The sequence below is a fragment of the Podarcis bocagei genome, assembly GCF_964188305.1.
Source record: "Podarcis bocagei genome assembly, chromosome: 8".
Classification (NCBI taxonomy): Eukaryota; Metazoa; Chordata; class Lepidosauria; order Squamata; family Lacertidae; genus Podarcis; species Podarcis bocagei.
The window spans coordinates 8,799,951-8,827,838 of record NC_138133.1 but is presented as its reverse complement, the minus strand read 5'-3'; the positions used below and the strand labels follow the sequence as shown (position 1 = coordinate 8,827,838).

The window sequence follows — 27,888 nt, the reverse complement described above, 5'->3', positions numbered from 1 at the left end:
ATAAGATTTACTTACTTTATAATCATTCTTTAGTTCACAGCAACAGTAGCCAGAAAAAAGTATGCAGGCAAAATACTTACCGTATTTTTCGCTCTATACGACACACCAGACCATAAGACGCACCTAGTTTTTGGAGGAGGAGGAAAACAAGAAAAAAAATATTCTGAATCTCAGAAGCCAGAACAGCAAGAGGGATCGCTGTGCAGTGAAAGCAGCAATCCCTCTTGCTGTTCTGGCTTCTGTGATAGCTGCGCAGCCTGCATTCGTTCCATAAGACGCACACACATTTCCCCTTACTTTTTAGGAGGGAAAAAGTGAGTGTTATAGAGCAAAAAATACGGTATATTTACAGTTTAACCAGCTTCAGACATGCAGCGAGCAGAGGCATGTCTGTATCCAAAGTTGGTCAAAGGAAGAGAGGGAGAGGAACAGGAAGTATTATATGCTCCTTCCTTTCCAGGAGAGGAAGGGAAATGACATAACACAGAGTCCTCTCTAGCAATTGTATTTCTATGGTTTAAGTATCTACCTACCAACAATACAGCTCTGTGGACTTAGCCACTTCTCATGCTAACTAGCAAGAGTGTGCATTTGTAAGGTCTGACTGCTAATGTACCACACTGACAGCGTCACATGCTCCTTGAAAGGAGCAAAATTCAGTGGGACTTACTTCTGTACTCCTTGGAGGAAGAGCACTATGGAGACATAAAAATCATCAATTGTTTAAAAAACGTTTGAGGGGAGGGTGTTTCCCATAACATGGAATCTCAGCAAATACATTTAAATGCTAAGGAAATGTTTTAAAGCACACCCTTTCTCTGGGGAGCTATGCATAGCCTCCTACTTTATCTTCACAGGTTAAACTAAGGTATGGGTTAAACTGAGGGACAGTGACTTGCCCAAGGCCAAGAATTAGGCTTTGTGGCACCACAGCAATTTGAACCTGGGTCTCCCTAGGCCTCCCTATGTTCAGCCATAACCAGTACTTCACGCTGGAGGTAGTTATTTGTTTCTGCTCCTCAAAAGTTTAACCAGATGTTTTTAGGATGCTTTCTTGGCTTATCTTTGTTCAAAACCAACTTCTTAACCATTTCCTTTAGCGTTCAGATGCTGAGAGTGCATTTCCATTGCATGGTATCTGCAAAACTGGCATGGTCATGTTCAGGCTGATTTCCAGAAAATGTAACAGAGGTTCCAGGCACCTTCAGAAAATGCAGAGGGAAACACTTTGGCCAATCTTGGCTAACCAATCAAAATAAGCACAGATGTTTGTTATTGAGCACATAAAGGTATATAAGGCCATATTGAAACTGCAGTCTGCTTGAATTTTAAGGATGTAAGATATGGATATTGTACTGTGTAAAATTAAATGGAGTAGAAGCCTGGTGTGGTGGAATTGACTGTGCCCCTCCCAACCTCAGATGAGGGGAGGTGCCGTATTTTCTTTTTACTGCTCCCTGATTTAAAACATACCCTACAAACGAAAAGAAAATAGCATGTCAAAGGTGAAGTTTGTGGTCCAGACTGCTCTGTGTAGGCTAATTTTGTATTTGCTGCAAGTTTGTTTTGTTTTTATGGAGCCCGGTATTCACTTAGTCAAGTACACCTCATGTAGTAGAGTCTATTCTGTCACCTCAGTGTGCTAAATGTGTAGACCAGGTGTTAGACAAAGTCGGAGAGATGGATTCAAAAAGGGTGATCTACTGCTCAAGAATATCTGTACTGAAACTAGAAGCCCTTGTCTGCATCCTCCAACTAACGTCTGTATTCGATTGGAATAGGAACTTTCTCAGTGTCACTTGACCTGTTCCCCCTACGCAATGTATTGTTGGTGCCAACTAGATGCTTGGTAATCGTGGCAGAAATATGCTACCAGACATTTGCCTGGTAGCTGGAGGATGTCTTCTCACTAGGGGGTAAACTTAGGATATAATATGATATGCATAATTGCAGTTCCCTGGGCTTATCATTTGACCTTCTCTTGGCACAAAGAAGAATATTCTAAGTGCCTTAATGCAGTCCCCATCAAGCCACGAAGCACATTTAGCTTTGGAATGTACACATCCTTCAACTTTATTAAAATAGTTATGGGGGATTTCCACATTGACCTCAGACCTTGACACAGATGGCTTTTTAAATGTTAATTTGTATAGGGATTGGTCTTGTAAACAGCCTGCTTTTCCAGAATGCCTTTCTATGTAATCAGCAACTGAAGGGGGCAGTGGGAATGAACCTGGGAACAAAAGCTTTCTGCAAGTTAGGAGCTGGTGTGGTTTTTGCTTAACTGGAAGAAGGATCCAGTGAGAGCTGAGCATATGACAATGAGAAGAGGGGGGGCATCCTGTGCTTACTGGTGCAGTTTGACTTTGTTGTTAGCTCACCTGCACCTCAACTTGAGAGTACAGTGGTACCTCAGGTTACATACGCTTCAGGTTACAGACTCCACTAACCCAGAAATAGTGCTTCAGGTTAAGAACTTTGCTTCAGGATGAGAACAGAAATCGTGCTCCGGCAGTGCGGCGACAGCAGGAGGCCCCATTAGCTAAAGTGGTGCTTCAGGTTAAGAACAGTTTCAGGTTAAGAACGGACCTCCGGAATGAATTAAGTACTTAACCCGAGGTACCACTGTACTGCAAGGAAACCTGTACTGAATGCACTGAGGCTGATGGATTCAACTAAGCTGGAATCAAAATGTCGCTATGCGAATGGCTACTCTACCCTCTGCTTTGTGTTGGTTTATTCAAGTACATGTTGTTAAAATGGTTAGCAGCTGATGTGAAGTAATCTTCCTCCCCCACCTCAACATTGCAGACCGTCGCATGGAGGAAAGTTCTGCGAGGGTTCCTCTCGGATGTTGAAACTCTGCAACAGTCAGAAGTGCCCAAAGAACAGCATTGGCTTCAGAGCAGCCCAGTGTGCAGAATTCAACAGCAAGCGGTTCAGAGGATGGAACTACAAGTGGAAGCCTTACACTCAAGTAGCAGGTGAATTTAAATCTGTGATTTAAGATTCTGCTGTTTAAAGATATGGGCATGATTCCCCACCCAAAGCAAGTACGCAATTGAAGATGCCTGGACGTTCCGTGCAATGGAAGGAACATGTGGGGCTTCCGTATGTGACTTTGGTGGTTTCCACTCACCTCCAGGATCACAGTATCTGCAGGACCAATTCAGCTGGGCTTTTAGACTGCATATTATTTTCTCTTTGGGCTCATCCACACTTCCGTTTGTCCCGCGATTTCTAGGTATGGGTCGGAGAGGTTGCATTTTTGTTCTGCGGCTTTCCCCAGGAAAACCCACTGCTTACTACTGAATTGGAACAAACATCAATTGGGTTTTGTGCAGATTGACGGAAGAAATTGCGGTGCAAATGGAAGTGTGGGTGATCCTTTCTCATAAATCATGCAAACATGACCTCTGCTTCATCAGATCCCTTGTTTTAAGATAACATGAGGGTTATTCTACCCTAATCTGTGTCCAACCCCCATCCCAAGCAACAGTCCAATGGACAAAAATAAATGTATGTTCGTGGTTGTGTTTGCATTTCAGATCAAGACTTGTGCAAGCTGTACTGTATTGCAGAAGGCTTTGATTTCTTCTTTTCTCTGTCGAACAAAGTAAAAGACGGGACACCCTGCTTGGAAGATAGCCCTAATGTCTGTATAGATGGGATTTGTGAGGTAATAATGAAATAAGGTACTCTATTTTGCCATTCACTCAACATTCCTTACTCGTAATAAGCAATGAAGGCAAAGTGTGATGTCTGATTATGTTTGATTTTATGTTGTTCAAGAGGGAGGGGTAAAATGCCAGGCTGGAATTGGACATTGCAGGAGTTGCATGAGGCTGATGCCAAAAAACATCGACAACAGTCTCGTCTTCCTCTCTTCTACCCTCTGGTCAACATCTAGCAATACAAAAGGATGCAGGCAGCAAAGTGAAGTGTCAAGAGGGTGAATGACAACACGGTATACATGTTGTATTGCGAAATGCTATCTGGAGAGAAAGGAAGAGTCAAGTCAGGGTCGCTATTTTGGTGACAGTTGTGTTTTTCCCAAAACTCCTGCTTCTGGTCTCAGGAAATGAAATATGGCTTGGAAGCTTCAGTTGTCCTAATCAATAGATCAGTCAACTATGACTGTTTAATCCGGTGTGCATTTAGGGTTTAGATGGTAAGGTAGCGCCATATGGTGTTCTGCTCTGATCATGTATAGCCAGGGATGGCGTGTTGCTCTAATTTTTAGAGCAAGAAACTAGATATGGGGAAGTGAGGTAGAAGAGGAGAAAGGTTCCTCTTCTGTTCCAGTTTTGGTGTAAAGATCAGGCCAAAGATTAGCTCTCTAAAACCTGCTTTATGGTGGAATCAGTGGGGCTTACTTCCAAGTAAACAGGCATAGGGCCTGGCTTTAGTTGAATTAATTGGTTAGGCCTAATTTTGATAGAGGCACACTTTTTTAGTCTTTTGAAGCTATTTTGGTTCAGGTGTGTTGATGTAGTATAGAATTGCAATATTGCTATGTGCATCTTAATCTCCGAGTAGTAAGAGATGTCACTGTTCCCGGCGCATCGCTTGGGTTTGGTTTTCATGGCATGACAGTTACTAGAGGCTGCTGGCATTTTGTATGAGAGGTTTATTTATGCTCCTATACAGATGGAAAGTTCATAATGTTAATGCTGCCACAGATCCTGCTCTCGCATTAGGTTTGGCAGTGGGGGGAGTGGTCAACCCCAAACCACTTGATTCTGTGCAAGGAACAAGTCAGGCCTCTCTCAATTTCAGCTCGAGTCCCCAAACTGACAGCCCTTTGTTCTCTTTCAGACATAAACACCTTGCTGTCATCATCATTAGCCAGGGGAGGGGGAGGCCTGCTCCCCTTTCAAAAGGGTCTCCAACTACAAGTTTCCGTGATGATTCATTGCCCTAGCTTACATTTAGGTAAAGGGACCTCTGACCATTAGATCCAGTTGTGGCCGACTCTGGGGTTGCTGAGCTCATCTCGCTTTATTGGCCGAGGAAACCGGCATACAGCTTCCGGGTCATGTGGCCAGCATGACTAAGCCACTTCTGGTGAACCAGAGCAGTACACCAAAAAGCCGTTTACCTTCCCGCCGGAGCGATACCTATTTATCTACTTGCACTTTGACATGCTTTCGAACTACTAGGTTGGCAGGAGCAGGGACTGAGCAACAGGAGCTCACCCCGTCGCGGGGATTCGAACCGCCGAACTTCTGATCGGCAAGTCCTAGGCTCTTTGGTTTAACCCCTAGCTTACATTACAAAACAGATATTTAACAAACCTGGCTATCTACTTAACAAAGAAACTGGTCTGGCCATTTTAGCAGTCCCTTTCTGTACAGAATCCAGTCTTAATCTGTAAAAGCACAGGATTGGAAGGAAACCACAAAAACCCATTCAGATCTAACCCTGCTCTCATTACAATATTAAATATGGCCTCTCCTTCTAAAAATAAATTAAAGACGGCCTTGAAGATGAACATAGTTGCTCATTCTTTGTTCCTTTTTGAGAATGCAACGATACTCTGTTTCCATTGAAGTAATAAAAGTCTGCAATCCCAACCCCACTTACCTGGGGGAATGCCCCACTGAATTTGGTAGGACTCACTTCTGAGTAGATGGGTTAAGTTTGCTCTGCAGCTGGCTTCCAAAAGATATACAGCATAACATCAGAAATGGTGCAGGACAAGAGAACAAATACAGTGACCCACAGACAGGTCCAGGGACCTGGGTGGCGCTGTGGGTTAAACCACAGAGCCTAGAAGGTGCTGATCAGAAGGTCGGCGATTCGAATCCCTGTGACAGGGTGAGCTCCTGTTGTTTGGTCCCTGCTCATGCCAACCTAGCAGTTTGAAAGCACATCAAAGTGCAAGTAGATAAATAGGTACCACTCTGGCGGGAAGGTAAACGGCGTTTCCATGCGCTGCTCTGGTTTCGCCAGAAGCGGCGTAGTCATGCTGGCCACATGACCCGGAAGCTGTACGCCGGCTCCCTCGGCCAATAAAGCGAGATGAGCGCCGCAACCCCAGAGTCGGTCATGACTGGACCTAATGGTCAGGGGTCCCTTTACCTTTACCTTTACAGACAGATCCAGCAAAAACTTCAGCGACAGTTTTCCCTCAAGGAATTTGGTTTTTTCCCTTTCCTCCAGCCACTTTCAGTGTTGGAACAGGGCTGAGAAGAGAAGCTATGGATTGGGGAAGCCCTGGCGTGAGCTAGTAAAAAAAGAAGCAGCAGAAATTGGCTGTCCCTACTTTAAATTGTCAGTAAGGTGTTGACCCCTTCTCATTTTTTATTGTTCCACTTTTATTCTGCCGCTCCACCCAGAGGGCATGAAGAGGCCATTGGGCCTATTGTGGAGAGTTACAGAATGCGGGGGGGGGGGGGGAAGGAAGGGAGATTCCACATGTCAACATAGTTTCATATTATGAGCAATAATACCCTGGCAATTACCCAAGGTGAATGAGGCTTTCTTTCCCCCAAATGTCTGCTTACTCAGCCTTTTGTCTGGAGAAATGAAACATGCCTAGGAAATAAAAATTTAAAAGTCTGATGGTTTCCTTCTAACTTTCGCAACTGACTTATCACTGTGATCTAAACGCAGACGTTGCAGATGATCGTGTGGTCCTTGCCTTGCAGGTGGTTGGCTGTGATCACGTCCTAGGCTCCAGTTCTGTGGAAGATGCTTGTGGAGTGTGCAAAGGAGACAATTCAAGCTGTAGAATATATAAGGGGCAGTACACAAAATACCACCCTACAAATCGTAAGTGTGCATTGAAACAGCATGAGTAACTTCAGACTCGTAGCTGGCATTGCTCAAGAGTTCAAAGAAACCAAAGAAATCTCTTTTGAAAGGTTCAGTCTGCTATCTCGATTCAAACTGGTGCTAAAGTGTATCCAAAGACAGATTAATACCTGCTCCCTGATCTCAGGAACCACTATGCAAAATTTGGTTATGATAACTTAAGAGGTGTCCAGAGGCATATGGACTAGACCAGTGTTTCCCAACCTTTTTTGGGCAAAGGCACACTTGTTTGATGAAAAAAATCTCAAGGCACACCACCATTACAGCCCCGTGACGTCAGCGCGCAGCGTCACGCCGGGAGGGACGCACGAAAGTGTAAGTTTCAAATTTTTTCCCTCCCCCTTGCCGGGGAACCTCCAAGCTTTGGGGGTGGGGGGGGAGGAGGCAGCAAAGCGAGGCAGGAAGGAGAGCGCGGCTTGGCTGGGTGAGCTTTGGCAGGGGCAGGGAATGAGAGCCGCGAGGCGGGCGCTGCGGACGGAGGCGCTGCCCGCCGAGCTCGCAGGCAGCCAGGCAGGCAGACAGACGGCGAGAGCCCCGCGCTGGGTGGCCTCTCCTTGCCGCCGCCGCCCCGCCTCTCGCCGCCCGACTCGCCCGCCTCCCTCCAGGCAACATCTCGCGGCACACCAGGAACAGTGGTTGGGAAACACTGGACTAGACAAGCAATTTCCCAAAATACAGTTGTGCCTCGGAGGCTGAACGGAATCTGTTCTGAATTGCTGTTTGTTCCTTATCAGTGTTAAAGAGTGGGTTTTCGGTGCTTGGACATGGACAAGGAAAGCACTGACTTGTGCCTAGAAAGTGTGCAGCCAAAGTTAAGCGTGGATGTGCCCCTTGTCAGAGGCATAGGAAGGGGGGGTCCGTCCCGGGTACCATCCCAGAGGAGGGTGACAAAATCCCCCCTGGGCAAATTGCCCCACTGCGCCACAATCGGACCCCTGCCAGGAGGATCGCACTGCCAAACTGTGATCGGACCCCCAAGTGGATTGTGCCACCCCGATGATTGCTCCCGTGGGCAGATCACCCTGCCCCTGTGGGCAGACCACCCCACCCCCGTGGGTGGATCGCCCCGCCCCCAGGTGCACACCGCTCCGGGTGCCCAAGTAGCTAGCTTCAACGCTGCCCCTTGTATACGAATTCCCCTTGTCCCCTAATAATACAGGGTCACCATCACATCCACCCACCACCAACACATGTTAAAACAGAGCTGGGTATATTGCAAAACCCTCTTTGAAAACCCTGCTTTTAACCCAAGTAGAAGAGGATAGAGGAAGGGGGTAGCAGGAGCGATAACCACGCCACTTGGGTAACATGAAAACAATTCAGGCAAGATCCATGGACCACCATACTCTACATCCCTACCTGGAGTGTGTTCTCTCCTGCCCAAGGTCTGCAAAATCAGGAGCTGGAGTTACCTGCACTATTGACCAGTGAGGGGGCGGAAGACCAGGTTCCTAATATTTAATACAGGAACTTTATACTGGCTGCCAGTCACAGAAGCTAATGTTGCACACCATGAGTATTCCAACTTAAGTCTCAGCAGCAACAGAGCCTTAAAATTAAACAAGAACTTGATGAGTGAACAATTCCCTTCTGGCTCCCCACCTTCATGTGGTGCTGGCTAGGATACTAAACTCGGTTTCTCTTCATCCTTTGTCTAGAGTACTACAACTTAGTTACTATCCCTGCTGGAGCACGAAGCATCCGTGTGTATGAAATGAACACCTCCAGCTCCTACATTGCTGTTCGGAGTTCCAGTAAAAAATACCACCTCAATGGCTACTGGACCGTTGACTGGCCAGGGAGATACACGTTTGCTGGATCCGTTTTTGACTACCGAAGGCCACCTAACCAGCCGGAGACATTAACTGCTCCTGGGCCAACAAATGAAAGTGTGGTAATAGAGGTACGTTACGTTGTGATACTTAAGTTCCATGGTCCAAAAGTTGAGAGAACATTGTGCAGTTACATGGCATGGCCTGTCCCAGATAAGGAAGGCATGCGTCTGATAGTTATAGGCCCTCTTCTGACAGGTTGTGTTCCCACAACCCGAGACTTCTCTTTTTTATATATACAATTTATTAATTTTATGATAACAAAAAAGAGCTAAAACAAAACAAAACAAAAACATCAAAATCATACTACTTAATTAATTGCCTTCCCTCCAACTCCCCCTCCTGGTTCCATTTTTTGTACTTATTTATACACGTCCATTGAGTCTTATACTCTTAACTATCTGATTTTAAAACCTTGTGCATATTATTACATTTGACCTTTAAAGGTTCAACTAACATAGAAGCCAATACACAAAGCTTACTAATTATGCCTGAACATTTCTCCCTTTTTTAAGAGATAATAAAAAAGAACAATGTCCTTTTTATTTCTAGGGCTTCAAATTGTCTAGCGTGTCCACCATATTTCTAGGGCTTCAAATTGTCTAGCGTGTCCACCATAATTCATTCATTTGTTTTGCCAATCTCCTTCATCTTCTTCATCTTCATCTTCATTGGCCTGGAGTCTGTTCTCAGATGTAGGGACAAAGTCTTTTGCATGATAAATCCATTAAGTCCTGTACCTTCCAAAATAATAGCTTCAATTTTTTTAACAAAGGTCATTTTCAACATATTCTTCAAATCTTTATACAGTCATACCTCATGTTACGTTTGCTTCAGGTTGAGCATTTTCAGGTTGCGTCCCGCAGCAACCCGGAAGTACCAGAAAGGGTTACTTCCGGGTTTCACCACTCATGCATGCGCAGACGCGCAAAATGATGTCACGCACATGTGCAGAAGTGGCAAATCGCGACCCGCGCACTCGCAGACATGGGTTGTGTTCTGCTCATGTTGCGAACGGGCCTCCAGAACGGATCCCGTTCGCAACCAGAGGTACCACTGTATGTCGCTTCCCAGGCTTTCTTAATAATTTTACATTACCATCACATATACTAGCCTCTCATACCTAACCTGAGACTTCTCCAACATGGAAGTCATGGCTGCTGTTCCCTTCTCAAGCCCCTCCTACTTCTAGGAGACAGCGGGGCTGGGGAAGATGGGGAATCTACTGACCCGTACCTCATCTCAACTACCCCTTCTCCACCTTCCTCTGCCTCAGACTGCCCTGACTCCCCCTCCTCCCTTGGCTCCTGACTTGCAGGTGGCATGACACCCCATAAATAACTAGTCCCCTCTCTTGGGTCATTCCAGTGGTCCCCTCCTCTGCCCCGCCAGTCCCTGACATTAGAGCATGTTACTGTAGAATCATTCACTCTCTGCCTAACCTACCTTAATCGGTTGTTGTGAGGATAATATCGGGGGGGGGGGAGAACTAGGTACACCATCTTCAGCTCCTTGGAGGACCAGCTGACATATAGATGTAATAAATAAATGTATGAAGACAAATTCAGTTACTATTACTGGGTAATATCCAATCAACATGTTCCATCAGTGTTATGCATTAGTTGAGCACCACCCATTGTTGCTGTTGTAGTAAACCAGGGATCAGCAAGGTTTACTGGCCATGCGCCGGATTACTCCCATGGAGATTGTCTGTTGGCTGAGCTGGCGCAGTGCGACACTGGAAATCACGTCTGTGTATGTCCGCAACGCCGGAAATCGCTTCTGCACAGGCCCAGAAGCCAAAATTGTGCCTGTGCAGAAGCGATTTTTGGCATCTGGACATGCACAGGTGTGATTCCCGGTGCTGCTCAGCGAGTCCCCCCGCCCCACTGCACCAGTTTAGCGCAGCATGCGGGGGACTCGTCGAGCGGGCGGCTCAGTTTGGGCGAAGCTCGGGGGCCGGTAAAACAGTCTTCGTGGGCCGCATTCGGCCCATGGCCTGCACGTTGCCGACCCCTGTAGTAAACCTTTAGAGTTTGCTTTTTATATTAAGCAATATATAAATAATAGCTTAACAGTAAGTATATAAATAAATAGTAAATCTTTAGAAGGTATACTTCCTTTTCAGAGAAGCACTCTTGCTAACTCCACATTCAAAATTTCAGCAAATGCTAAGCTTATGCTGCTATTTTCCCCCTCTTTTGTTTCTTAGCTTCTCTCTCAAGGCAAAAACCTAGGAATTGGCTGGGAATATTCCCTTCCCAAGGCAGAAAGTGAAAAAATGACAGCACTGAAGCCTAACTATACATGGGCCGTCACCCATTCCGAATGCTCCGTCTTGTGTGGAGGAGGTAATGTATCTCTGAAATGTTCAAAAATACAGTTTTATTGCAGACCACAGACTCTTTCCTGTCCAGGAATAGCCCTCACTAGGCACTTCCAGGCTGCTCGAAAATGTAACCTGTAGGAATAGAAAGCTCATTTATGGGCTATATAATTAGGTTGGCTCCTTCGTGTTATGTTAAATATGGCAATGGCCCAATACTTTGTTACGCTGATCTTCACTGTGCAGAGGAAAGTATTGCTTTAACATGACACTAGAAGAAGCAATACTTTTAAGACTTCAAGTATTTCCACATGTCACTCTGAAGAACATTATTAGCTGGCCATTGGGAAGTAGAAGGAGCAGCAGTAACCAATTAAAGAGAAGACTTCCTTTTCTGGAAATTCAGAGCCACTGTTTCTGCTTTAATGGGATGGTAGCACTTCTGGCCCAGTTCGTCTTGATGGGCGGCTGTTGGAGCAGGAATGGCAACACACTTGAACCTGTCATTTGCAGGTGATAAGTGCTCTGATTCCCATGGAAGAGCCTTTTCATTCCCACTGCCACTCTGACTTTTCCTTCCTTGATGGAGGACGTATCCACACTTAACTTTTGCCCTAACCCTTTCCAGGCAAGAGGTCTGTGCTTTAACACTCCCTTGTCCATGTGTTGGTTTTTTGTTTTGCTTTTGCCCTGAGCTTTCCCCACAAAAACCTTCTCTTTAGCGCTGAATCGGAGCAAACATTCTACCATTTATACATCCTGGAGACCTCTGACCCTTTTCTTCTGTCCCTTCCTCCCTACTCCTCCACTGGAGATATCATTGTTGCGTGGTGAGTCCCTGCCCCGCCCCCCAAGTGGAAATAATGACACAATTATTAAGGTTAATGGGCTAAATAAGGCCACAGCTTTATTGGTTACAGGTGATGAGCGGTATTAGCTTAGGCATTGGTCCTAACCAACTATATCCAACTTCAGCCCGTCCGCTTGAAGTCTGGGAAGGGTTAACCACCAGTAGGGGGGAGTCCTGCTGATGCACATCAACTAGGAACTCCCCAGGGGTCACCAATAGGGGGCGTGCCTTAGGCCCTCACCTCCCCAGGCTTCGAACAGGGCCACGCCCCCTGGAATCCTTTATTGGACTACCCTCCAATATGTGGAGCAGATGATGGCGCTACCTCTCCTCTTCCATCTACAGAGCAATACCAGTGCCTAACCACCAATACCAAGAAAGTTGTGACGATTTTGCTATGAGGTAGGCGAACACCAAGTGGCTGATGCCAATTTGCCAAGTGGAAAAATTCCTCCCAGGACCCTCAACGGCGACCAACCAAGGTCCATAGCAAGGTCCAGGAACGAAAACCTTAAAGGGCGGGAGGGTGGGAAAAGCCGGAACAGCTGGCAGGCAGCAAAGAGGGAAATCCCCGGCCACGTCCTGCTTTAAATAAGGCAGGCCACATCCCCAGAGCCAGCCGATTGGCTGGCCAGGAGGTGACGTGGCCGGGAATCCCCCCAATTGGGGCTAGGGCCGTGAAGCCCGCAACTCCACCTCCTCCAAAGGGCAGAAGTGGCTTTGCTTCCACCATTCTCTTCTTCTGCTTCCTGGCTCCTCCTCGCTTCCATGCCAATGGTGGGTCTTCCCTGCTGGCAGAGCTGAGCAAAGAGGCCCCTCTGCTCCATTCGAAACATCTCCATCAGAGTAGACTGGGGCTTTGGATTCCTCTGTGAAGAAGGAGGGGTTCCTTGTTTCCTGGCTATGCTTCATAAAAAGTTGGTGGTAGAGGCAAACAGCTCTACCTCTCTTTTAAATCAGAACCAGTGAAGCCAGGGAAGGTCCTGTGTGAGTGCCTGGAGGCGGTTGGAGGATGGATGGCGGCTAACGGATTGAGGTTGAATCCTGACAAGACTGAAGTACTGTTTTTGGGGGACAGGGTGTGGGCGGGTGTGGGGGATTCCCTGGTCCTGAATGGGGTAACTGTGCCCCTGAAGGACCAGGTGCGCAGCCTGGGAGTCATTTTGGACTCACAGCTGTCCATGGAGGCGCAGGTTAATTCTGTGTCCAGGGCAGCTGTCTACCAGCTCCACCTGGTATGCAGGCTGAGACCCCACCTGCCTGTGGACTGTCTTGCCAGAGTGGTGCATGCTCTAGTTATCTCCCGCTTGGACTACTGCAATGCGCTCTACGTGGGGCTACCTTTGAAGGTGACCCGGAAACTGCAATTAATCCAGAATGCGGCAGCTAGACTGGTGACTGGGAGTGGCCGCCGGGACCACATAACACTGGTCCTGAGAGATCTGCATTGGCTCCCAGTACGTTTCTGAGCACAATTCAAAGTGTTGGTGCTGACCTTTAAAGCCCTAAACGGCCTCGGTCCTGTATACCTGAAGGAGCGTCTCCACCCCCATCATTCAGCCTGGACACTGAGGTCCAGCACCGAGGGCCTTCTGGCGGTTCCCTCATTGCGAGAAGTGAGGTTACAAGGAACCAGACAGAGGGCCTTCTCGGTAGTGGCGCCCGCCCCGTGGAACGCCCTCCCTTCAGATGTGAAGGAAATAAGCAGCTATCTTCTTTTTAAAAGACATCTGAAGGCAGCCCTGTTTAGGGAAGTTTTTAATATTTAATGCTGTATCGTTTTTAACACTTGATTAGAAGCCGCCCAGAGTGGCTGGGGAAACTCAGCCAGATGGGCGGGGTATAAATAATAAATTATTATTATATTATATATAAACAGGATCAGGCCTGAGGACTGGATGGTGAAACTGGGGGGGGGGGGTCAAAACTGATGGATCTTGGGCTTCCAGTTGCCTATCTCTAAGTTGACCCCATGAACATTTTGTGTGTGTGAATGTGTAGCAAACACACACAGACATACACACTTGCCCTCGGATGTGGATGCTCTCAGCTACACTGCCTTGTATTCTGAGAAGGTACCCGGACACCAAGGCTCGATTTCAGACAAAGAGTAAATTGTAAGATGCCAGAGTTTGAGCAGCCTCCATATGGGGTGATAATCCTGTTACTTGTTCTCTGTGAACATCTGCCACCTGGTTCAAAAGACCAAAACACTGGGAAAAGAAGAGCTGATGTCATCAAGAAGGTAAAGGTCAAAGTGGCTGTGATCCATCAGAAGCTGTGAATCTGGTCCTTGTTTCGGCAGCTCTAATGCAAATACTTTTGCCTTTGATCTAAGGCTGCTATGCTTGTCAAACTGTAACAGTATTTTTAAGTGATCAGTTTGTTCCCCAGGAAAAAAACAACAACCTTCCTTTCATCTTTTCAACTTTTCATTTACAGTATATGTGTTACAATCTCCTGGATCGTTAGGATTAGTTACTGATACATTACTGAATTTCACATGGCTAAAACTGGAACTAAACGCTCGGCAGCCTGTGTGTTTTTCAAAATTAAGCAGCCAGGCTTCTCTGTTAGAAAAGGAAGGGGAATTTCCAGGGGAGAAGCCAAGGTTGGGAAGGAAGCCACTTAAGCCTTTGCCCATTCACCACTGTTCTTATCGCTGGAGCTCTGGATATTAAAGAGCCAAAATAATATGGAACAGAAAGGCAGCTGGAGTGGGAGGTTGCAGAGGGGAAAGAGTGGAAACCATTAAGCACACAGACATTCACTGCACTTTACACACATCCACTGTCTGAGCAGCGTGCTCTGGCACCGGGAGTAGAGAGCAGGCGGGGGCATGGCTGGCCTGCGTCCCAGGGGACATGGCGCGCATCCCGGGGGTGTGGCTTGCCATCCCCGCAGGGGCGTGGCCTGCGTCCTGGGGGCATAGTGCCTGGTGTGCTTGGGGGTGCATGGCATGTCTGGGGCGGTGGCCGCGATGGTGCCCCCCCTCCCCAATGGTGCCCCCCTCCCCAATGGTGCCAGGGGCGGTGCACTCTCCCCACCCCCCCATTCCTCCGCCAGTGCACACATCCATGGTGAGACATATATAGGTTGCCAGATATTTAGTTGTCATCTAATTTCCCATGGGTCACTTTGTCGTTGACAGCAGTGATTGAAGGTTTATTGTCATACCTTGGGTTAAATATGCTTCAGGTTGAGCATTTTCAGGTTGCGTTCCGCGGCGACCCAGAAGTAACGGAATGGGTTAATTCAGGGTTTTGCTGCTTGCGCATGCGCAGACGCTCAAAATGACATCACATGCATGTGCAGAAGTGGCAAGTCGTGGCACGCTCAGACAGGGGTTGCGTTCTGCTCAGGATGCGAACTGGGCTCCAGAACGGATCCTGTTCGCATCCAGAGGTACCGCTGTATTTCTTCTGCTGGGGGGGGGGTTGTTGCGAGGGGTGTCTGTTTCAGTTTGCAAAACTCCTCTCAGATCATATCGGTGCAATGAGCTGCTAGCCCTCAGGGAACAAACCCAATCCCTTGAGGCCAAGGTAGCTGCTTAGGAGAAGATGAGAGCCAGAGAGGTCGGTTGGCAAGGCCTTTAGAGATATGCTAGCAGCATCCCACTCCCAAGGTGACAGCTTCCCTGCTGTCCTATAAAATGAGGATCTTGGAGTAGGTCAGGGCCACTCTGGGGAAAAGGGAAACGATATTTTAGAAGAGACCCATTCCTTGTGGGAGAAACCTGATATCTTCTATGGAGGATCCCCCCAGCAGCAAGAGGGATCCTGGTAATACAACGGTGTGATCATTATATGGGCATAAACCACTGGGTTTGTGAAGGGTGCGTGGATTACCTCCTGGTGACTCGCCTGCCTGGTGTAAAGTTTGTGGATGTCACACAAATAATCTAAATAGAAATGGAGAGGAATCCATGGTCATCTTGGAACATGCTGGCATCTGTGGCCTGAGGAAATGTAGTTGTGTGGCCCTGGAAACTAAATTTAGGTTGCTTCAAGGTAACTTTCTCTGAAATGCTAACTGTTCCCATGCCAGCTAGACAGGAAGAGCTAAGACATGGGTAGGCAAACTAAGGCCCGGGGGCCGGGTCGGGCCCAATCACCTTCTCAATCTGGCCCGCTGACGGTCCGGGAATCAGCATGTTTTTACAAGAGTAGAATGTGTCCTTTTATTTAAAATGCATCTCTGGGTTATTTGTGGGGCATAGGAATTTGTTCTTTTTTTTCCTTCAAAATACAGTGGACGCTCGGGTTGCGAACGTGATCCATGTGGGAGGTACGTTCGCAACCCGCAGCGCTGTGTCTACACATGCATGTGCACATGCACAAAGTATGATTTAGTGCTTCTGTGCATGCACACGCACCGAAACCCAGAAGTAACTCATTCCGGTACTTCCAGGTTCGGCGTGGTGCGCAACCCGAAAACACTCAACCTGAAGCGTCTGTAACCCAAGGTATGACTGTATAGTCCAGCCCCCCACAAGGTCTGAGGGACAGTGGACCGGCCCCCTGCTGAAAAATTTTGCTGACCCCTGAGCTAAGAGGATGGTGCCATGAGAGCAATACAAAGAGGCCAAAAAAACATGTCTGGCAATTTGGAGAGAAATGCCATGTATAAATGTTTATATGCTAATGCTTGAAGCTGGTGTTCTGAAGTGTTTTAGAGGAGAGATTCCACCCCAGATTCCATAAAGTGAACGGCGGTGGCCTGGTCATGACAAATGAAAATGCAAAATTCCTGTGATTTTCTAAGTCAACTGAATTGCAAATGGGTTTTCTTTTTCCTGGAAACGACATGGAAATGAGTTGTAAGTTTCTGCTTGGTGCCACTAAATTTCAAGAAGTGGATTGTACATCATGTGAAAGATCGCGTAAAACATGAGAATTAACGAGTAAGGAAATGTCGGGAAGACAGACATCTGTTTTATCTGTGCAGATGAAAAGGCTGTGGTTGCCTTCCCTCCCAACGCTTGCTTCTCAAAACAATTCGGAGTAATTCCCTCTTGCTGGAACTATCCTGTGCTGTCACTGTTATCATTTAAGCCTCTGAACTTCTTGCTCATTAATTGTGCAGACAGCATGTGACGGGCAAGTCTATAAAATGCATGACCAGTTTGTCTGGAGGCGCAGCAAGCCACACATTGTGTAACAAACAAAAATAGCCGAGCTCAGCACATGAGGCAGACTGCGGAGGCAGGGAGGCCTGATAATAGAAGGGGAATAAATTGTGGAATAGAATCCTTCCAACACTGGGTGAAGGGTTAAGTCGCCTCACATGCCGCCTTTTATTGGTAGTTTTGAAAGGAATTTACGTTCTGTTTTCTTTGTGTCAGGAGAAAGCAAGTTCATGCAAAGTGCTGCGAGGTAACAAAAGTATGCTGGCAAGCAGATCTGTGAGGGGAAGTGGGGAAAAGATACAGTAGGAAAGGAGTTGGTCTCTGCTTGTCTACAGGTGACTCTTTGAAACATTTCCTTCGCTGTGTTCATGGGACTTTGCCTTTCGTAGAGGATTCCTCATAGTGTGTCTGAGCAAGCAATGCGTGGCGTGTTCTTGAGTTATTAAATAAACCTTGAGAGGCACTGCCACCTTGCCAGCCCCCCACAGATAAGTGTCCATGCCAGCAGAGGAGAAAGAAGGTGCAAGGCCAAAGGGAGTTATTGGGGAAAACATCACCCATAGATTAGCAGGATGTTCTTCCCACCCTCTATAGGGGATGGAGCAAATGTTTAAGTCCAGTGGGCACAGGGCCAAACTGCACGTACCTTTCACAGATACTATATGTCCATGACTGCACCGTGTAGCCCTGTGAATGTGAGGCATTGCTTGCATGGGTCCTGTGGGATCCACCACATGTAAGACTGTTGAGCTTTGAGATGGACAGCTGTACCCGTTGGAAGGCTTGGGTGCAGTGCTGCTCTGCCATCATACATGACCACACGGCCCTTCCTCAAACCTGACCTCCATACGATCTTGGACTACAAACCCCATCATCCCTGACCACTGGCCATGTGGGCTGGCCATGATGGGGATTGTAGTCCTACCACATCGAGGTTAAGGAAGGCCTCTCTGCACACTTAGAGCTTTGTCTAAAGTAAACCTTCTGGGAATGATGCCATGACACAAAAGGCATGCAGTGACTATCAAACACACTGCGTGGAACACGCTTGCAATCTAAGCAACCGCCACACAACTATTTGTGTGAACTAGACCGTTCCCATTATATAGGCACCATCCCAGCACTCTTGATCTCTGTAGCTCTATTTCTGCATAAGCAAATAAGACTGAAGTGTGAGCAGATGCCCCCTGTCCTGTTCTGTTGCCCCTCTGTGTGGATTGATTTTGCCTCTTGTTGCACTCTGCTACCTTGGAGAATTTTCAAAATTCATTTAGGAATTGGTGCGTGCTTAGTTTGCTACAGTTTTCTGTTGACATTCTGCTGACAATGCCATATGTGCATTGATTTTAAAACTGTGTGCAAGAAGTATTGTTGATGTGATCGTGCAATTACATGAAGATTCGTTGTTGTCATGTGATTTAATCAATGCCCATATGCACTCCTGAGCTTCAGTAAACTGCGTACATGGTCTGAAAATTTAAAAGAAAGATTGGTGGACTGAATCATAGAATCACAGAACTGTAGATTTGGAGCGATTATCTAGGGTCATCTAGCCCAACTCCCTCAATGCAGGAATCTCAACTAAACCATCAGTAACAGGTGGCCATCCAGTCTTTCCTTAAAAAGCTCCAATAATGGAGAGTCCACCACCTTCTTAGGGAGTCTGTTCCACTCTTGAACAGCTTCTTGTAACTTGAAACCATCGATTCAGGTCCTACCCTCCATAGCAGAAGAAAACAATCTTGCTGCATGATTAGCTACTTCAGAACTCCCAAATCCAGAGACAAGTTTGGATGAGGAGAATTTTGTAAATATTCCTAAATAGACTACTCTAAGAGAACACTTGTTCTCTTCTGCAAAAATCCGAAGCATTTCCCTGATCTGGTCATTGAAATTTTCTCACGTACATCCCTGTGAATGGAAAGGAAGCCAGGTGTTCTGGAACCTTCTCCCCAAAAGCTTAGTTTTATGCAGCTATACGTCACGTACATAAGCATTAGAGGGAAATCTTATACAGTGGTACCTCGGGTTACATACGCTTCAGGTTACATATGCTTCAGGTTACAGACTCCGCTAACCCAGAAATAGTACCTCAGGTCAAGAACTTTGCTTCAGGATGAGAACAGAAATTGTGCTCCGGCAGCATGGCAGCAGCAGGAGGCCCCATTAGCTAAAGTGGTGCTTCAGGTTAAGTACAGTTTCAGGTTAAGAACGGACCTCTGGAATGAATTAAGTACTTAACCCGAGGTACCACTGTATATGATTACCAGAGCTGCTCTGAGATAATCAGTCATGTAATTAGCAAATACCTAAGGAAAACACCAGACTTGTTTATTTGAGCTGGGCACCCGAACCACAGGAGGCAATCAGAAAAACGAGATTGCTATTTACATTGGGTTATGTAAGACGTACACGGTGGATTTGAGATAACCAAGAGATTGGGTTTCGGATGCATGCAGCTGTTTGCAACTTGGTACTAGCCACCTGTGTTCTTTTGTATGCAGGTCAAATGGTCACAAAAGCAAGTTGCTACAAAGACGGGCAGGTACAGGTGGATTCTTCTTTCTGTAACCCCAAGACTCAACCAGCTCCTGGAATTGTTCCTTGCAAAATGGCAGCTTGCCCTCCAAGGTAATAAAACCCTTCGCAAATTGTGTGTTTCCTCTTGGCGCATGCATTTATTTAAAAATGTTTGCAACACAACTTTTTGATGAAAAGTTTCCGAGGCTCTTCCAGGGAATGTTATTGAGGTTTTGTTCAATCTGCACTGGCTTCCAGTTCATTTCTGGACAAAAATTCAAGTTTCTAGTCACTGATTATAAAGCTCTAACCTGTTCCGAGACCAGGGGATTTGAAGGGCTGCCTTCTCCGACTGTCGTGAACGGCCCAGGCTGGGACCAGGAAATGTTGGCCCTGTGTACGGCTGCCCTGTCCCCAGTTTAACCCACCAGCCATGAATTCCTTTATTAGCCTCCAATTCCTCTTCTTTTTCTTTCTCCTTGTCCTAACCCACCACCTGTAATATGGAAATAATACAGTGGTACCTCGGTTTAAGAACAGTCTGGTTTAAGAAAGCTTCAGTTTACAAACTCCGCAAAACCGGAAGTAGTGTCCCGGTTTGAGAACTTTACCTTGGTCTAAGAACGGAATCCGAATGGTGGAAGGGCACCGGCGGCAGGAGGCCTCATTAGGGAAAGCACGCCTCGGTTTAAGAACAGTTTCGGTTTAAGAACGGACTTCTGGAATGGATTAACTTAAAAAACCAAGATACCACTGTACTAGTAAACTACCTTAAAGGTAAAGGGACCCCTCACCATTAGGTCTAGTCGTGGGCAACTCTGGGGTTGCGGCGCTCATCTCACTTTATTGGCCGAGGGAGCCGGCATATAGCTTCCGGGTCATGTGGCCAGCATGACTAAGCCGCTTTTGGCGAACCAGAGCAGCACACAGAAACGCCGTTTACCTTCCCACTGGAGCGTTACCTATTTATTTACTTGCACTTTGATGTGCTTTCGAACTGCTAGGTTGGCAGGAGCAGGGACGGAGCAACAGGAGCTCACCCCGTCACGTGGATTCGAACCGCCGACCTTCTGATCGGCAAGTCCTAGGCTCTGTGGTTTAACCCACAGCGCCACCCGCGTCCCTACCTTACCTGTTCTCAAAACCGTTTAAACTGAATATTTGGATCTTCAGCCATGCCTGTCTTGATGGTTCTTAAGTTACGAAGACTCACTATATTGAAGAGTGAAATGCTGAGTATTATTACTATTATTTGGTAATAGTAATACCTTTGTCTGCTGTCTTCCGCCTCCTGCTCTTCTGTATCAGGAGATGCTGTACAGACCAGACTGGCTTGCAGAAGGTTGCCCTGGCCTGCGCAGCATCACAAAACCTGCCTCCGCCTCCTCCAACGCTGTAGATATATTTCCAGAAGTGTGGCAGGAGGAGGAAGAGGAGTAGTGATGTGCAGGGTCCAAGTAAGTTTCCTTCCATTTTTTGACCCTGCGCTCTGGTGTGAACCAACTGACTCAAGCCACAGCACAGAACCAAAAAAAAAGCGCCGGAGCACAGGAGCTAAAATGGGACATCTGGGATGGGATCAGAAGCTGGGGTGACGTCTGTCCATCCAGGATGTCCCAGTTAAATCGGGACACTTAGGGGTATGCAATTACCTGCTATGGAGCCATAAAAATAAGCCCTCCAGGTGTTGCTGACTTTAGGTACCATCAGCCCCGGGAAACATGGGGCATCATGGGAGTTGTAGTCTATAATATCTGGAGAGCACCATGCTGGCTAGAGTTTTGACAGGGAGCGGTTGCCAAAGGGCTGTGGTTTCTGCTCTCTGTGTCTCTCGATGCTCAGGGGACATTTTTCACATGGCAAATATGACCTCTTGTCAGGATCTTAGTTGTGTTAGAGTATGAAAGAGGGGGGAAACATTGAATCCTGGAGATAGATAGATATCACATTCAGGTTTGCATGCCTCTTATTCAATATAACAACCAAACTCTCATTTGGGATCCTGCAAGAAAAAGGAATACAGTCCAGAGTAAAATACTCTGCAAAAAAAAAGTGCCTACCTAGAATTGCAGTTTCAGAAAGAAGCATACGGTTTTTAATTTTTAGGCACTCCAGCACTTTGAGGACACTTCTAATTTCATTGATCCTGAATCATCGTAGTGAAATAGTTATTTAATCACGGCACATGTTAAAATGGGCAAGCAGTTATATCATGGCTCTGCGTGCACATATAGTGCCTTACATCATTTATGTGCACTCTCTCGAGTTAAAAGAGACATCGCATTGCCGTCTGAACCTTCCAGACATCATTTCTGGGTTCTACATGGGATATTTTAGAATTCATGGCTGCAAGCCCTGAAGGGGTTTGGCTGCAGTCCCAGATTTGAGCATTTAAGCCATCTGAGCTAGCTCATGAAGTCTATAAATATTAGGCTTACACCAGAGCAAAGCTTAAGCTGGTTGTTAAATTGCTGAGCATAATCGAAACTTGTGCAGCGTAAAACATTTATGTAACGTTCTTCTTATGGGTAATAGAAGATGATGATACAATTCCAGTTAATTCCAGTTTAATCCTTATTTATCATTATTATTTATTGATTTGATTTCTCAGGTCTAAGGAAACGCACTCACTTCATTTGGTCTAACAGGAAGTGATGGCAAGCTGTAGAGCAGGGGGTGGCTAACCCCAGGTTTGGGGGCTGATGCAACTCGCATGAGCAATTTACACATTCGCTATCCTTTGACCATGGGCTTATCCACACTTAGCTTTCCTCTGCTCCTTTCAAGCACTGTCCACATGTTAAAACCCAGTGTTCAAATACCTTTTCTTCCTTTCTTTCTTCCTTTTTCTTTTTTTAAAAGATATTTATTAAAGTTTCCGATTTTTAACAAACAAAAAGAAAAAAAACAAACATAAAAATATTAAAAACACATAAATTTCACAACTTATTTTCTTGTAACTTATTTCCCTGACCTCCTCATACCTCCCCTTCTTGTATACCCAGTTTGAGTTGCTTATACAGCAAATCCTTATCTCAACATCTTAAAATGTTATAGCTTTAAATTCTTACAAAAAGAAAGTCATTTTATCATAATTACAGCTTGAAACCACTTAAGTTCAATCCAACATCATTCAACATTCCTTAATTTTACAATATTTTTGTAGATAGTCCTTAAATTTTTTCCAGTCTTCTTCTGCTGACTCTTCTCCCTGGTCACGGATTCTGCCAGTCATTTCTGCCAGTCCCATACAGTCAATCAGCTTCATCTGCCATTCTTCCAAAGTGGGTAGGTCTTGTGTCTTCCAGTACTTTGCAATGAGTATTCTTGCTGCTGTTGTAGCGTACATAAAAAAAGTTCTATCCTTCTTTAGCACCAATTGGCCGACCATGCCCAGGAGAAAGGCCTCTGGTTTCTTCAAGAAGGTATATTTAAATACCTTTTTCAGTTCATTATATATCATCTCCCAGAAACCCTTAATCTTGGGCACATCCACCAAAGGTGAAAGAATGTACCTTCAGTTTCTTTACATTTCCAACATTTTCTTTCTTCCTTTTTCTGCTTGGTAGGTTTCCCTGTGAAAACCTGTTCTTTAAAGCTTAACTGGAGCAAATGGCAATCTGTGAAAAAGCTGAATGGACATTTGCTTCAACTGAGCACTAAAGAGCGGGTTTTCATGAGGAAAGCTTGGAGCAAACAATAAAAAATAAATGCCTGGATTGAGAGCTTTTAAGGTACCTGTGGATAAGCCCTTATAGTGATATTCAAACTAGGCCACTAACAGCAATGTTAGGTACGGATTGAAACAAGGTGTTCTGTGGGTGTGTGACAGAGATGGCCCCATTGTCTCCCCTGACATGACCATTAATTAGGCGTGAGCTGGCGTAGTTGATAGCAGTGAATGAGAGGGGATTATTAACAGGAAATGATTGACAGGGACCCTTATTCATATGGCCTTTTCAGCATGAGAGCCCTTTATAGCATGGTACTTTCCCATGCAACAAAAGTAATCTTTAAAAAAAGAAAGAAAGAACACGCTGCACCATATAGAAGGAGCTCATCCTGCAACTCCTCTCCAAGCTGCTGTTGCCCATTGTGGAAACTGCAGGTCAAGTCATCCTATGCATGCTTATTCAGAAGCTAGTTCCACTGAGTCCGTGGGACTTACTCCCAAGTAAGTGCATACAACAGGGCCGGGGATCTTTACCAGCTCAAGGGCTGCATTCTCCCCTGGTAATAATAATAATAATAATAATAATAATAATAATAATAATAATAATAATAATAATAATAATAACCTGCCCATCTGGCTGGGTTTCCCCAGCCACTCTGGGCAGCTCCCAACACAAGAAAACATCAAATATTAAAAACTTCCCTAAGCAGGGATGCCTTCAGATGTCTTCTAAAAGTCAGGTACAGTCATACCTCTGGTTGCAAATGTGATCCACGCAGGAGGCATGTTCGCAGCCTGAAGTGCCGCATCTGCGCACACGTGTGACATGATTTGGCGCTTCTGCACATGCGAGTGACATCATTTTGTGTTTCTGCGCATGCACAAGCGCCAAAACCCGGAAGTAACCCGTTCCGGTACTTCCGGGTTCGGCACGATCCGCAACCCGAAAACACGCAACCTGCAGCGTTCGTAAACCAAGGTATGACTGTAGTTGTTTATTTCCTTGACATCTGATGGGAGGACGTTCCACAGGGTGGGTGCCACCACCAAGAAGGCCCTCTGCCTGGTTCCCTGCAACCTCACTTCTCACAGGGAGGGAACCGCCAACATACACAATGTTCTCTGAGCAATACAGGAAGGAGCAAAGCTACGGTGGTTTGCACAGCGCAAAGAAGGGACTGGACGACACTCCAAGTAGAACCAAGTGGTTGCAGAGTTTATAGGCTACACCAATGAAGCTGTAGGTAGTTCGGGGGTCACACTTTTGAAGGCGCTTCCATATAGAAAAACAGAATTTTCTCATAGAGATAGGGAGGAGGCTACTGAGATAGCTGTATAAGCGATTTCTGTGCTCAGCCCCCTTTCACTTGATTTCTTGCTCCTGTTTTCATAAATATCCGCAGAACCAAAGCTGTCTATTCGAGGCAGGGTTTGAGGACAGAATGATGAAGACAGAGAAAAAAGATCTCTTGACTTTGACTTGGTGAGATTAACAGCCCTGAAACTACCGTATTTTTTGCCCCATAGGGCGCACCGGCCCATAGGGCGCACCTAGTTTCTTGGGGGGGAAATAAAGGGGGGGAAATTATTTTTTTTCCCCCCCCAGGCATGGGGCTGGGGTGGGGGAAGCCCGAACTTCCCCTGACCCCAGCCCCCAGAACAGGCTTCTCTCCACAAGCCGTGGGAGGGCTCCCGCGGCTTGCGCAGAGCTACCCAAAGCCCGGGCACGACTGCTCAGCGCGCCCAGGCTTCGGGGTGCAGGCAGCTCTCCGCAAGCCGTGGGAGCCCGGCGGGAACTCCCGCAGGCTCCCAAGGCTCGCGGATAGCTTCCTGAAGCCTGGAGAGCGAGAGGGGTCGGTGCGCACCAACCCCTCTCGCTCTCCAGGCTTCAGTGAAAGCCTGCATTCGCCCCATAGGATGCACACACATTTCCCCTTAATTTTTGGAGGGGGAAAAGTGCGTCCTATAAGGCGAAAAATACGGTAAGTCCTAGTTCAGGATTTGTGTCCAGTAACAGTTTGGTGTTACATGCTTCATGGAATAATATGTGTTTTCGGGAAATAATAATAATAATAAATAATAATAATAATAATAATAATAATAATAATAATAATAATAATAAATATTCTTAGTTGTTCCCCGCCCCTCTGACTGGGTTGCCCAGCACAAAACATTTAGAAGCGTAGTACACACAGAGTTTCACCTTGGAGCGAAGTGTTGTGCATTCATGGTTTAGGCAACAAGTTTTGAAGAGAGAGGGGAGAGAGAGACAGAGAGAGAGAGAGAGAGGAAGAGATAGCTGTGAAGTAGAACATCCCAGACGTGTTGACGGGAATGTTTTAGGTCACTTGCAGAGGACTTGGGTTACTGCTCCAGGTTTCTCTCTTTCCGCACTCTTTGCCAATCAGCTGTCATCATCTGCCGGCCTTTTCCATGCCAAGTTCTGATATCGGGCAGTAATCTTGGGGGAAGAGAGAAAAGCATGGTCAGATTCCCGAGGCTGCCTGAAGTCCGCTCCTAAGGTCAATGACTAGAACATCTTCTCAAACAGCAGAACAAGGGAAATTGTGAGCACAGAGTGTCCTATGATTTCTGTCTGCATTTCATTACTGGTTCCTAGATACAGTGGCAGAAGTGGAACATGTATGTGGCTGTTAAAAACAGCAGAAAACAAGGCTGGAGGAGTCTAAACAAGCTGTGCATACTGTTATATATTGGGTTTAACACATTTTATGTTACAAGGCAGGGACGCAGGTGGCGCTGTGGGTTAAACCACAGAGCCTAGGACTTGCCGATCAGAAGGTTGGTGGTTTGAATCCCCGTGATGGGGTGAGCTCCCGTTGTTCGGTTCCTGCTCCTGCCAACCTAGCAGTTTGAAAGCACATCAAAGTGCAAGTAGATAAATAGGTACCGCTCCAGCGGGAAGGTAAACGGCGTTTCCATGTGCTGCTCTGGTTCTCCAGAAGCAGCTTAGTCATGCTGGCCACATGACCCAGAAGTTGTACGCCGGCTCCCTTGGCCAATAAAGCGAGATGAGCACCGCAACCCCAGGGTCAGCCACGACTGGACCTAATGGTCAGGGGTCCCTTTACCTTTACCTTTATGTTACAAGGCACGTTCTAACCAATCGTATAAGCATTGGTAGACGAACGTTCTAATGGCAAGTAAGCGCATGCACTTTCAACTGTCAACGGTCAGTTCTTGCTCGGCATTATTATTGTGTTGTCCAGTCAGTTCGGTTCTTGTTTTCCTAGGAGTGAGCTGTTGTCACTGACAAATGCTAAATAAACGTAGTTGAGGAACTTATACTGCCTTGGGCGTCTGACTTCTTCCAAACATTTAACACTTACCAATATGCGATGATGGATTGAGGGGGAGTCCCCATCACACTGAATTATTTCTCTCGTAGCAGCGCTGAGATGCAGGAGGGTGCATGATGTAACCAGCACCTTTCTTCTAGAATGTTGTGTTTTGAAATGCGCAATAAAAAACAAAATGTTTGACAGTCTCCCCCCCCCCCAAAGCATATCATGAATCAGGCAGGAAGGAGGAAATGTTACTCTTTCTTGCTACTGATTTGCAAAGAGCTATCCAGCAAATTCATGACTAAAGTGAGACTGATGCAGTAATGCTTCGTAAACTGCAAATGAACAACATTTGACAATAACTCAAATTATTCATGCGTACGGTTTATAATAATTTGAGTTATTGTCAGTTGCCATGCATATGCAGGTCATCGTTTCAATGATTCATTTGCAGTTTGTGAAGCATTTCTGTATCCTTCTGCTGTGCTGAAGAAGAATTCCACGAAACAGGGGGTATATCCGGAATCACTGTTCACGACGTCTGTTTGCGGACCACTTCAGCAGCTTTGGACGTCGTAAAACAAAGATTTATGGCTTGTTTTCACCAGATAAGAATCTGACCCATTGCTTCTTTCAGAGACTCGCATAGTCTACAAAGACTTTCAGAGACTTATAAGACTTATGTTTATTTGGTTCTATGTTTTCAAGAGAATCCATCAAGAGTGCATATTTTGTGATTTTCAGAGATTATAAGATTTCTGTTTATTTGGTTTTGCAGAGAGTGCATATTTCATACTGTTCAATGTTCTGTATAGATTATATAAAGAGTTTATATTGACATCTCATTGTTGTACTTGGTCATCATGTTGCCTTGGATATTACTGATAATTATTTGCAACACAGGGGTTTAATTTTTTGGTTACTAAAAGTGAGACTGAAGCAGGAATGCCTTGGCTCACCGCTTATACTCTTAACTGTACATACCATTTCTCTCTCAAACTGGACCTTCCTCCATTGGTATGTCTCCCTTGATCGTAAGGTCGCTATAAAAGATTGCACTCCCGCTATTTTTAATGTGGTTGTTTTATTAAAATATTTGTATCCCACTTTTCTGAGGGGTCAAGTATCTCAAGAACTGGAAGGAATTTTTAATTTACAACCAACACTTCAGTAGTTAAGATTGTCAGAATAACAGGTGTGGGAAACAGTATTTTTCAGTACTGAGGCTTGATTGATAGTGCAGAACAGTTTTGGGACTGTGTTCCCACCCTCCCAGATTGCTTACTGCACCCCTCCCCACCGCATCACCAAATATATCTGGTGTAAGTATTATACAAGCAAATTCCAAACAGACTCTATGGCTGCACCTGATGCTCCCAAAATTTTCCCTACCCACTGAATTTCCTAGGCGACTCTTGTCTGAGTTCTGAGCCAG

The 27,888-nt window shown here is 46.1% G+C and overlaps 1 protein-coding gene across 2 annotated transcripts in view; it reads left to right on the top strand.

The window, feature by feature from the left end:
- Positions 1–27,888, top strand: part of ADAMTS16 (ADAM metallopeptidase with thrombospondin type 1 motif 16) — a 79,239-nt gene that overhangs the window by 37,599 nt on the left and 13,752 nt on the right. For both annotated transcript variants that reach the window (XM_081206175.1, XM_081206176.1), the window contains 6 exons: positions 2,812–2,984; positions 3,549–3,679; positions 6,654–6,777; positions 8,478–8,722; positions 10,864–11,002; positions 19,460–19,586. In XM_081206175.1, the coding sequence (XP_081062301.1) occupies positions 2,812–2,984; positions 3,549–3,679; positions 6,654–6,777; positions 8,478–8,722; positions 10,864–11,002; positions 19,460–19,586 (939 nt within the window). The remainder of the gene's footprint in view (positions 1–2,811; positions 2,985–3,548; positions 3,680–6,653; positions 6,778–8,477; positions 8,723–10,863; positions 11,003–19,459; positions 19,587–27,888) is intronic.